The 12,003-nt window shown below is 45.3% G+C and overlaps 1 protein-coding gene across 4 annotated transcripts in view; it reads left to right on the top strand.

Annotated features, from left to right (window-relative positions):
* The window catches only part of PAK2 (p21 (RAC1) activated kinase 2), a 147,193-nt gene extending 135,646 nt beyond the window's left edge, over positions 1-11,547 (top strand). For all 4 annotated transcript variants that reach the window (XM_038749853.1, XM_038749852.1, XM_038749851.1 and 1 more), the window contains 3 exons: positions 9,650-9,846; positions 10,699-10,836; positions 11,360-11,547. In XM_038749853.1, the coding sequence (XP_038605781.1) occupies positions 9,650-9,846; positions 10,699-10,836; positions 11,360-11,446 (422 nt within the window). In that variant the 3' untranslated portion in view covers positions 11,447-11,547. The remainder of the gene's footprint in view (positions 1-9,649; positions 9,847-10,698; positions 10,837-11,359) is intronic.
* The last annotated feature ends 456 nt before the right edge of the window (positions 11,548-12,003 follow it).

Here is a 12,003-nt window from a genome sequence, read left to right as displayed (position 1 = left end):
CTATGTGCAAAGCATTGTTCTGAGCACTGGGGAGGTTACAAGGTGATCAGGTTGTCCCACGGGGGGGGCTCACAGTCTTCATCCCCAGTTTACAGATGAGGTCACTGAGGCTCAGAGTAATAAATATTATACATTTATTTATTTTTAAATAAATAAATAAATAAATATTACTCTATTTTACTTGTACACATCTATTCTATTTATTTTATTTTGTTAGTATGTTTGGTTTTGTTCTCTGTCTCCCCCTTTTAGACTGTGAGCCCACTGTTGGGTAGGGACTGTCTCTATCTGTTGCCGAATTGTACTTTCCAAGCGCTTAGTACAGTGCTCTGCACACAGTAAGCGCTCAATAAATACGATTGATGATGATGATGATGATGATGAAGTGACTTGCCCAAAGTCACACAGCTGACAATTGGCGGAGCCAGGATTTGAACCCATGACCTCTGACTCCAAAGCCCGGGCTTTTTCCACTGAGCCACGCTGAGAGTGGCTCCTGATTTCTTGTGTGGTCTGTGGTGATTTGGGACTGATAATAATCAATCAGTGGTATCAATGAATTAATTCAATCGTATTTATTGAGCGCCTACTGTGTGCAGAACACTGTAGTAAGTGCTTGGAAAATACAATTCGGCAACAGATAGAGACGGTCCCTACCCAACAACGGGCTCAAAGTCACAAGTAGATAGGGGTCAATACCGTCAGAAGAAATAGAATTATAGCTATATACACAGTTTAATAATAATAGTAATAATGATGGCATTTGTTAAGCACTTACTATGTGCAAAGCACTGTTCTGAGCACTGGTGGGGGGATACAAGGTGATCAAGTTGTCCCACGGGGAGCTCTCAGTCTTAATCCCCATTTTACAGATGAGGTAACTGAGGCTCAGAGAAGTTAAGTGACTTGCCCAAGGTCACACAGCAGACATGTGGAGATAGCAGCTTGCTTTTCAGTTGGGTCGCCCCCCTTCATTCATTCATTCCATCGTATTTATTGAGCTCTTACTGTGTGCAGAGCACTGGACTAAGCACTTGGGTGCTACAAATCAGAGGCTGAATCCCTGCGGGGCCCTTACTGTGCGCAGAGCACTGTACTGAGCGTTTGGGACAGTACAGTGTAACAGAATAGCAGAGTTGGTAGCCACATTCCTTGCCCACAGTGAGCTTACAATCTAGAGAGGGAGACTGCATCGTCATTGAGAAGAACAAGGGATCTTTTAAAATGACGTAATCAGATGCAAGATCTAGAGAAATAGAAAAATTGCTGAAACGAGTGCGTTTGTGAAAGTTGCACTCATCATCATCATCAATCGTATTTATTGAGCGCTTACTGTGTGCAGAGCACTGTACTAAGAGCTTGGGAAGTACAAGTTGCTCATCTGACACTCTGATCTGGGCTCCTGGTTTTGCAAAGGATGGATGGGGGGGAGCCAGGGGGTGGGCATTGGGAACAGGGGGTGATGGGTGGTATTGATAGTTGTGTGTTTGTGTATGTATACACACACCTACACACATACACACTGGTACTCATTTTTCAAATAGCCTCCACTCTACTTATTCCAACCAGTTCGTCATTGTTCCGACTTCAAAAACGTTGGGGGAAAAGATTTCTGGCTGTGGATTCACAGATTAATAAAGAATAATAATAATAATAATGGCATTTATTAAGCACTGACTATGTGCAAAGCACTGTTCTGAGCGCTGGGGAGGTTACAAGGTGATCAGGTTGTCCCGGGGGGGCTCACAGTGTTTCATCCCCGTTTTCCAGATGAGGGAACTGAGGCCAGAGAAGTGAAGTGACTTGCCCAATGTCACACAGCTGACAATTGGCGGAGCCGGGGTTTGAACCCATGACCTCCGGCTCCCAAGCCCGGGCTCTTTCCACGGAGCCACGCTGCTTCTTTAAATAAATTCAAAGAATGAATTTGATAGGTAAAAGTTAAGATTGGTTCATGCAATGAAAGGCGTAGTCTGGTCTCTTTTATAAAAGAAAGATGAGGATTTGCTCTCTGATATGTTCTTTGGGTGCTCCTTTTTTTTTAACTTACTGGCAGTGGATAAAAATCTAAATTGGGAGAAGTCGATATGAAAGTTTAGTGTTTTGGGAATTTCTGGGAGCGGTTGTCATACGGTAGGAAATATGGAAATGTTGTTGAGTAAAAGATATATTTTTCAGAAAAAAGAAAACCTTTGTGCTATGGTTGGTTAACTCATTTTTTCCATTCGATAATTAAACTGTTAAGCCAGTGGGTTTCGGGTAGAATTGTTAGACTAAGCACTTTCATTTCTATTCTTCAATAGTCTTGACTGTGCTGGAGGCTGAGTGTATGCTAAATTAATCAATCAATCATCAATCGTATTTATTGAGCACTTACTGTGTGCAGAGCACTGTACTAAGCGCTTGGGAAGTACAGGTTGGCAACATATAGAGACAGTCCCTACCCAACTGTGGGCTCACAGTCTAAAAGGAGGAGACAGAACAAAACCAAACATACTAACAAAATAAAATAAATAGAATAGATATGTACAAGTAAAATAAATAAATAAATACATTGAGTAATAAATATGTACAAACATATATATACATATATACAGGTGCTGTGGGGAAGGGAAGGAGGTAAGATGGGGGAGTGGAGAGGGGGACAAGGGGGAGAGGAAGGAAGGGGCATGGTCATGCCCTCTCATTTTCTTCCTGGCTCTAAACAGTCCTTTCGAAGTTGTCTGCGGGTATTTTTTCACTATAAATAGATATGATACCTAATGAAACTCACTAAAATCCCGATTGGAAAAACTACCCAGCAGAGAACTGTTATTTAGTACCAATACTTTTCTACATCACCGCCTTGGTTTTTTTTTTTTTTTTGCTAACTGCAGAGCGATCAATTTTATTTTGGAAATGGGAGAGGAAAAAGTAATTGACCAGATGAATAGAAAATAGACGAAACAGGTCATCACTCACCCGTTTCATTCATTCATGCAATCGTATTTATTGAGCACTTACTGTGTGCAGAGCACTGTACTAAGCGCTTGGGAAGTACAAGTCGGCAACATATAGAGACGATCCCCACCCAATAACAGGCTCACAGTCTAGAAGGGGGAGACAGGCAACAAAACAAAACTTGTTCGTATTCATTATTTGCCCTCAAGGCACTAGACTCTGCCGAACAGAGCATACGTGATGTCTTTGAACTAAGCATGGCTTAGTGGAAAGAGCCCGGGCCTGGGTTCTAATCCTGACTCTGCCAATTGCTTGCCATGTGACCCTTGGCAAGTCACCTCACTTCTCTGTCCCTCAGTTTCCTCAACTGTCCAGTGGGGATTCACTACCTGTTCTCCCTCCTATTTAGACCACGAGCCCATTACGGGACAGAAACCGTGTCCAACCTGATTGCCACGTAGTAAACGCTTAAAAAATACCAGGAACACCTCCCCACACTAAGAATAATAATAATGATGATGGCATTTATTAAGCGCTTACTACGTGCAAAGCACTGTTCTAAGCGCTGGGGAGGTTCCAGGGTGATCAGGTTGTCCCACGGGGGGCTCCCAGTCTTCATCCCCTTTTTACAGATGAGGGAACTGAGAAGTGAAGGGACTTTTCCAAAGTCACCCAGCTGGCCATTGGCGGAGCTGGGACTTGAACCCAAGACCTCTGACTCCAAAGCCCGGGCTCTTTCCACCGAGCCACGCTGCTTCTGTAGCACAGACAGGTTAACGTACGGAAGATGCATTTCTGTGAAAAGGAAATGTAGTTTAACAGAAACTAGCGACGACCTCAGAGCTACTTCCTCACCATTACAACAAAGTCATACAGCTCCTTTCCACTTTTAAACCCATTCAAAGCGAAGTGTTTGTGGCCTCTTCTCTTTCCATGGTTGCCCCAGCCGTTTTCAGCGTACGCAGCAGACGGCTTATTCTGGGACAGAGTCCCTAAAAACCGCCATTTGGCAGAACAGCGTGTCTCTGTGATGTCTAAAGTAGTGTCTCTTTACCTCACGAGTGTAGTCTGAACTCTGCATCAGTCATTTATCAATCAATCAATTGCATTTATTGAGCGCTTACTGTGTGCAGAGCACTGTACTAAGCGCTTGGGAAGTCCAAGTTGGCAACATATAGAGACAGTCCCTACCCAACAGTGGGCTCACAGTCTAAAAGGGGGAGACAGAGAACAAAACCATACTAACAAAATAAAATAAATAGAATAGATATGTACAAGTAAAATAAATAAATAGAGTAATATGTACAAACATATATACATATATGCAGGTGCTGTGGGGAAGGGAAGGAGGTACATATTGTACATATTTATTACTCTATTTATTTTACTTGTACATATCTATTCTATTTATTTTATTTTGTTAGTGTGTTTGGTTTTGTTCTCTGTCTCCCCCTTTTAGACTGTGAGCCCACTGTTGGGTAGGGACTGTCTCTATGTGATGCCAATTTGTACTTCCCAAGCGCTTAGTACAGTGCTCTGCACACAGTAAGCGCTCAATAAATGCGATTGATTGATTGATTGATTGATTGAAGGAGGTAAGATGGGGGGATGGAGAGGGGGACGAGGGGGAGAGGAAGGAAGGGGCTCATCTGAGAAGGCCTCCAAGATGAGGCCTTGTAAGATGAGAAGAAATATTTCAGGGCCAACGGTGGGGTACGAGGAGCATCTTTTCATAGAGCATCTTATCACATCTAATGGTATTTTAGAGTATTTGTACGTGCTCTAAAAGTATTCAGTGTGAAGAAACATTATTATTATTTACAAAACTTTTTTAAAAAATTTAGTCTACATTTTCCCTTTTCTTCCAGAATTGGTTTTTTTGGGGGCGGTGTTTAGAGCAGGTCAGTCGTAAACATTGAGCGTCCATCAGGGGCAGAACGTTAGAAGTAAAAGTTATCGTCCCTGCCCTCCAAAGCCTTACGGTCTAAAGGGGGAGACGGTCACACGGTATTTAGGGAGTCAGAAGAACCCGGGTTCTAATCCTGGCTTTGCCACCTGCTTGCTGTGTGACCTTGGGCAAGTCACTTCACGTCTCTGTGCCTCAGTTCCCTCATCTGTAAGACGGGGATGAAAGCTGCGAGCCCAGTGTGAGACGTAGACTGTGCCTGATGTGGTTAGCTTATATAAGCGCTTACTATGTGCAAAGCGCTGTTCTAAGCGCTGGTAGGAAGGAGCAACTGAAGCACAGTGAAGTGACTTGCCCAAGGTCACACAGCAGGTCACGCAGCAGGCACGTGGCAGAGCTTAGCTTTCCACTGGGCCACACTGCACTTTTGTCCACATTGTACTTCCCAAGCACTTAGTACAGTGCTCTGCACACAGTAAGCGCTCAATAAATACGATTGATTGATTGTACATATTCTGTTTATTTTATTCTGTGAATATGTTTTGTTCTCTGTCTCCCCCTTCTAGACTATGAGCCCCCTGTTGGGTAGGGACCGTCTCTATATGTTGCCAACTTGGACATCCCAAGCGCTTAGTACAGTGCTCTGCACACAGTAAGCGCTCAATAAATACGATTGAATGAATGAATGAATCTATCCCAGTGCTTGATACAGAGAGTGGCACATAGTAAGCGCTCAACAAATTCCATTAAAAAAAAAAAATTTACAAACTATGGGAACAGAACAGCCAATTCACCGTCATTGAACACTTACCCTGTGCAGAGCACTGTACTAAGTGCTGTCTTACTGGAACTTACACTCCCAGGGGAGAAAGACACTAAAGTATATTACAGATGGGGGAAACCATAGAGTGTGAAGGCGTGTATACAGATGCTATGGAGGAGGTCAGTCAGTTGTATTTATGGAGTGATTACTGTGAGCAGAGCACTGTACTAAGCGTTTGGGAGAGTACAATATAACAGACCTGCTCCCTGCCCACGGCGATCTCACAGTTTAGAGGGAGAGACAGACATTAATATAAATAAAGAAATGACAGATACGTACGTAAGGACTTTGGGGCTGGGAGTGGGGGATCAATCAATCGTATTTATTGAGCGCTTACTGTGTGCAGAGCACTGTACTAAGCGCTTGGGAAGTACAAGTTGGCAACATATAGAGACAGTCCCTACCCAACAGTGGGCTCACAGTCTAAAGGGGGATGAATAAAGGAAGCAAGTCAGGGTGACACAGAAGGGAGTGGGAGAAGAGGAAAGGAGGGCTTAGTCTGGGAAGGCCTCTTGGAAGAGATGGGCCTTCAGTAAGGCAGTGCAGGCCGTCGGATGGGAAAAGGGAAGATATTCATTCAGTCGTATTTATTGAGCGCTTACTGTGTGCAGAGCCCTGTACTGAGCGCTGTACTAAGATATTCCAGGCCAGAGGCAGGAAGTTGGCAAGAAGTCAGTGGTGAGAAAGACGAGATCGAGGTACTGTGAGAAGGTTTGCATCAGAGGAGCAAACTGTGCGGGCTGGGTTGTAATAGGAGAGTAGTGAGGTGAGGTAGGAGGGGCCGAGTAATAAAGTGATTTAAAGTCTAGAGTGAGGAGTGTCTGTTTTAATGCGGAGGTGGATAGGCAACCACTGAAGTTTCTTGAGGATGGGGAAACATAGCCTGAACATTTTTGTAGAAAAAATGATCTGGGGGCAGAGTGAAGTACGGACTGGAGTGGGGAAAGACGGGAAATGGGGTGGGTCAGCAAGGAGGCTGATAGGGCAGTCGAAGTGGGATAGGATAAGTGCTAGGATTAACGTGATAGCAATCTGGATGGAGAGGAAAGGTAGATTTTAGCCAAGATGTTGTCAAACCGACAAGATTTAGTGATGGATTGAATATGTCGGTTGATTGAAAGGGAGGAGTCAAGGATAATGCCAAGCTTACGGGGTTGTGAGACAGGAAAGATGGGGGTGCTGTCTACAGTGATGGGAAGTCAGGGGAAGGCAGGATTTGGGTGGGAAGATGAGTTCTCTTTTAGACATGTTTAATTTGAGTTGAAGGTGGGACATCCAAGTGGAAATGCCTTGAAGGCGAAAGGACATACAAGATTGCAGAGAGGGGGAGGGATCAGGGTTGGATATGTAGATTTGGGAATCATCCCTATAGGGATGGTAGTTGAAGCCAGGCGAACGAATGAGTTCTCCAAGGGAGTGGGGGTAGAGGGAGACTAGGGGGGGACCGAGAACTGAACCCTGGGGGACCCCCACGGTTAGGAGGTGGGAAGCAGAGGAGGAGCCCGTTAAAGAGACCGAGAAATAGGAGAACCAGGAGAGGACAGTGGCAGTGAAGCCGAGTTTAGATAGTGTTTCCAGAAAAAGGGGACGGTCGACAGCGTCGAAGGCAGCTGTGAAGTTAAGGAGGATTAGAAAGGGGTAGAGGCCGTTGGGTTGGGCAAGAAGGGGATCATCATCATCATCATCAATCGTATTTATTGAGCGCTTACTGTGTGCAGAGCACTGTACTAAGCGCTTGGGAAGTACAAATTGGCAACATATAGAGACAGTCCCTACCCAACAGTGGGCTCACAGTCTAAAAGGGGGAGACAGAACAAAACCAAACATACTAACAAAATAAAATAAATAGAATAGAATAGGTTACAGGGTGATCAGGTTGTCCCACGGGGGGCTCACAGTCTTCATCCCCATTTTACAGATAAGGGAACTGAGGCCCAGAGAAGTTAAGTAACTTGCCCGAAGTCACACAGCTGACAATTGGCGGAGTCGGGATTTGAGATGATGCAGGACGGGAGGAAATAGTGTGGGGAGGTGAGAGATGTGTCGGGGAAGGCCTCTCGGAGGAGAGATGATTTTGGTAGGGCTTTGAAGGTCAATCCAACAATGGTATTTTTTTGAGTGCTGTGTGCAGCTCACTGTACATAGTACTTAGGAGAGCACAGCAGAAGTCGGTAGACACACTCCATTCTCTTGGGGCTGAGGCAGACATTAAAAGCAATAAAAGAATTAGGGGGCCGAGTAAAGGTTTGCCGGATTTTAAGCAGAAGGGAGTTCCAGGGAGGGTGTGAGAGACAAGAGTTCAGTGAGAGAGGTGAGTGTGAGGCGCAGCGAGTAGCCGGGCATCAGAGGATTGAAGCGTGTGGGCTGGGGAGCAGGAGCGGGGATGAATAATGCGGAGAAAGCAGATTGAGTGTCTCAAAGCCAGTGGGGAGGAATTCCTGCTTGGTGCGGGGAGGGATGGGCAACCAGTGGGGGATTTTGAGGAGTAAGGGGACGTGGTAATAGCAACAGTGTAGAAAGATGAATAAATGAGTATATCGGTGTCTATGTTATCATCAGTCGTCATCACCAATCGTATCTATTGAGCGCTTACTATGTGCAGAGCACTGTACTAAGCGCTTGGGAAGTACAAATTGGCAACATATAGAGACAGTCCCTACCCAACAGTGGGCTCACAGTCTAAAAGGGGGAGACAGAGAACAAAACCAAACATACTAACAAGATAAAATAAAAGGAATAGACATGTACAAGTAAAATAAATAAATAAATAAATAAATAGAGTAATAAATCTGTACAAACATATATACGTATGTACAGGTGCTGTGGGGAAGGGAAGGAGGTAAGATGGGGGGGATGGAGAGGGGGACGAGGGGGAGAGGAAGGAAGGGGCTATGTTAGTAGTAAGCATGGCTATATATATATACATACATATATATGCTCTGGGTGGCTGTAGAAAAAGAAGCATCATTCATTCAGTCATATTTATTGAGCACTTACTGTGTGCAGAGCACCGTACTAAGCGCTTGGGAAGTACAAGCTGGCAACATATAGAGACGGTCCCTACCCAACAGTGGGCTCACAGTCTAGAAGCGTCATGGCATAGTGGTTAGAGTATAGTGGATAGGGCCTGGCTCTGCCCTGCCACTTGTCCCCTGTGTGACCTTGGGCAAGTCACTTCACTTCTCTGTGCCTCGTTACCTCATTTGTGAAATGGGGATTGAGACTGTGAGTCCCATATGGGGCAGGGGCTGTGTCCAACCTGATTACCTTGTATCTACCCCAGCGCTTAGAACAGTGCGGCTTAGTGGAAAGAGCCCGGGCTTGGGAGTCAGAGGCCACGGGTTCTAATCCCGGCTCCGCCACTTGTCAGCCCTGTGACTTTGGGCAAGTCACTTCATTTCTCTGTGCCTCAGTTACCTCTACTGTAAAATGGGGATTAGTAATAATAATAATAATAATAATGGCATTTAAGCGCTTACTATGTGCAAAGTACTGTTCTAAGCGCTGGGGAGGTTACAAGGTGATCAGGTTGTCCCACGGGAGGCTCACGGTCTTAATCCCCATCTTACAGATGCGGTAACCGAGGCGCAGAGAAGTGAAGTGACTTGCCCAAAGTCACACAGCTGACAAGTGGCAGAGCCGGGATTTGAACCCGTGACCTGACTCCAAAGCCCGGGCTCTTTCCACTGAGACGCTGATTAAGACTGTGAACCCGTTGTTGGGTAGGGACCGTCTCTATATGTTGCCAACTTGCACTTCCCCACCGCTTAGTACAGTGCTCTGCACACAGTAAGCGCTCAATAAATACGATTGAATGAATTAATGAATGAAAGACTGTGAGCCCCACGTGGGACAACCTGATTACCTTCTACCCACCCCAGCTCTTAACAAATACCCTAAAAAAAAAAGTGTAACACTCTGTGGGATTTCTCAGACCGGTGTCGAGTGACTAACTCTCAACTGTCTCTCCCTTCCTGCAGCCGACTTTGGTTTTTGTGCTCAGATCACCCCAGAGCAGAGTAAGCGAAGCACCATGGTCGGAACGCCTTATTGGATGGCACCTGAAGTGGTCACCCGGAAAGCCTACGGGCCCAAAGTGGACATTTGGTCACTCGGGATCATGGCGATTGAGATGGTGGAAGGAGAACCCCCGTACCTCAATGAAAACCCCCTGAGGGTGAGTTGGAATGTCAGTCATTTAGTTGTAGGTCGTGGGTGTGAATATAATGAGTGGTGAGTTAAGACTGTTCAGTGATGAGTCAGTGGTTTCGGAATGCTCCATTAGTAAGCCCAGGTCTGCGTGTGAAAGACAAAAGTTCTCTTCTGACTCTAATTATTAACTTCCTGGAGATGGCCCTCGTACAAACAACTTGAGTGGTAATGCCTGTTCCAACCCTTGAAACAAAACACATTAAAAGGCATTTTGAAATGAGATTACCCGTGGCGGGCTGCTTATTGTTGGGGCGGCTCCCACGTCGCCCATTCGGCTTTTCCAAACGGTGGATAGAGACTGTATTTATGATCCAGTAGTCCGAAGAATAAAAATGTCCGAAAAACCAGTGCTGGGACTGAACTCCTGTGTAAGTGTGCATTCCGCATTTCCAGCGTCTGGTTTGAGTTTTTTTGGCAGAAGTAGATTCATTTTTGTTTTGGTAACCTCCCCAGATTAAAACGCATTGTTATGGTGAACTGTCACCGCTTCAGCTTTTAGCGTGTTCTCGACGTGATACGAGCCGGAAATTTCTTTTAACGGTCAAGAGGGTCCAGATAGTAGGTATTGTTTTGACTGCAGCTATATTATTATATATTTTTCCAGAAGGAAAACCTCTAGGAAAGAGGAAAATCTAAGCCTATCGGAACAAAATAAAGTTTTAACGGAGCAAATATGACTTCACGGTCATGTTTTTTTGATGATTAATCCAGACCACGAGATACCCGAGCTAGAGCGCTGTGCCAATCCTTGAAACAAAAGCATATTAAATGGGATTTTGCCACGAGATTACCCCTGACAAGGCCGCTCTCTTTTCAGGCCTTGTATTTGATAGCAACTAATGGAACCCCAGAACTTCAGAACCCAGAGAAACTCTCCCCGATATTCCGTGATTTCCTAAATCGGTGTTTGGAAATGGACGTAGAGAAGAGGGGCTCTGCCAAAGAACTGTTACAGGTGAGTTCGGATATGTGGCATCGTTAGAAACTAGAGCAGCCTTTTGGAAGGATCCCCGCCAAACGGGATCAGTCAGGATCACCAGGGCTGCATATCTTGTCTTGTCTTACGCCGTCGAGGCGTCTCCGACCCGTAGCGGCACCATGGATGCATCTCTCCCAGAACGCCCCATTTCCATCTATAGTTGTTCTGGCAGTGTTACCGTAGAGTGGTTTTTTTTGGTCAGAATCCAGAAGTGAAGTGACTTTCCCAAGATCACACAGCTGACAATCGGTGGAGCCAGGATTTGAACCCATGACCTCTGACTCCCAAGCCCGGGCTCTTCCCATTGAGCCACGCGCATCATCCTTGAATACAGAGGGCAGCCCTGTACCGATATGTCCGTGTGTGTCTCTGTGAGAACCCTTGAACTCTAGAAAGGTAGTGATTTTTATGGAGGGGTGAGGAGGTCTCTGAAATGACTGTTCTCACAAATGAATCATTTCATCCTTTTTGTTTGTTTGTTTGTTTTTCTTTCTAACAGCATCCCTTCCTGAAACTGGCTAAACCTCTGTCTAGCCTGACGCCGCTAATCATGGCAGCCAAAGAAGCAATGAAGAGTAATCGTTAACATCCTCGTCATGGCCTTCATCTTCCTTTTGTTTAAAAAGAATCTTTATAATATATTAAATTGATGCTCTTTTTAGGGTTTTGCAAGAAATTTTCTACAAAAATGGGCGGGGGGGGTGGGGGCGGGCAGGGAAATGTCATCCAAGAAAACTTCAAGGGAAAATCAAGAAAAAGAAATGGACTCTTTTATAAACCCCTTTTTTGGGTCCAGAGGAATTGTGGACTGAATCGCTGACCTTTTCCGCCTTCCCGCAGGTGGCTCGGAAAGGTCACTTCTCCGACCTGGGATTTGTATTTCCTTTTCGCTGACTTTGCTGTAGCAGATCCCATTCGTTGTGCCTTGAGGGATACTTGAACGGAAGATTCAAGCTTTCCGAGAAAGGCCTTTGCGTGTTCTGCTAGTCTTCCTTCTCCCCTCCGCCCTTCTTCCAACTATACCTGCCTCTTTTTGGATTGCTTTGAGAAACTTTCTCTTTTCCTTCATATCTAACTTAAAGCCAAGTGTGATTAAATAGTTCTGCGCCTCCCCAGTAGTAGCAGAAGGGGCTTTTCATGGTT

The sequence above is a fragment of the Tachyglossus aculeatus genome, chromosome 1, assembly GCF_015852505.1.
Source record: "Tachyglossus aculeatus isolate mTacAcu1 chromosome 1, mTacAcu1.pri, whole genome shotgun sequence".
Lineage (NCBI taxonomy): Eukaryota > Metazoa > Chordata > Mammalia > Monotremata > Tachyglossidae > Tachyglossus > Tachyglossus aculeatus.
The sequence above is the reverse complement of the archived record's forward strand: the minus strand, read 5'-3'. Positions and strand labels throughout refer to the sequence as shown.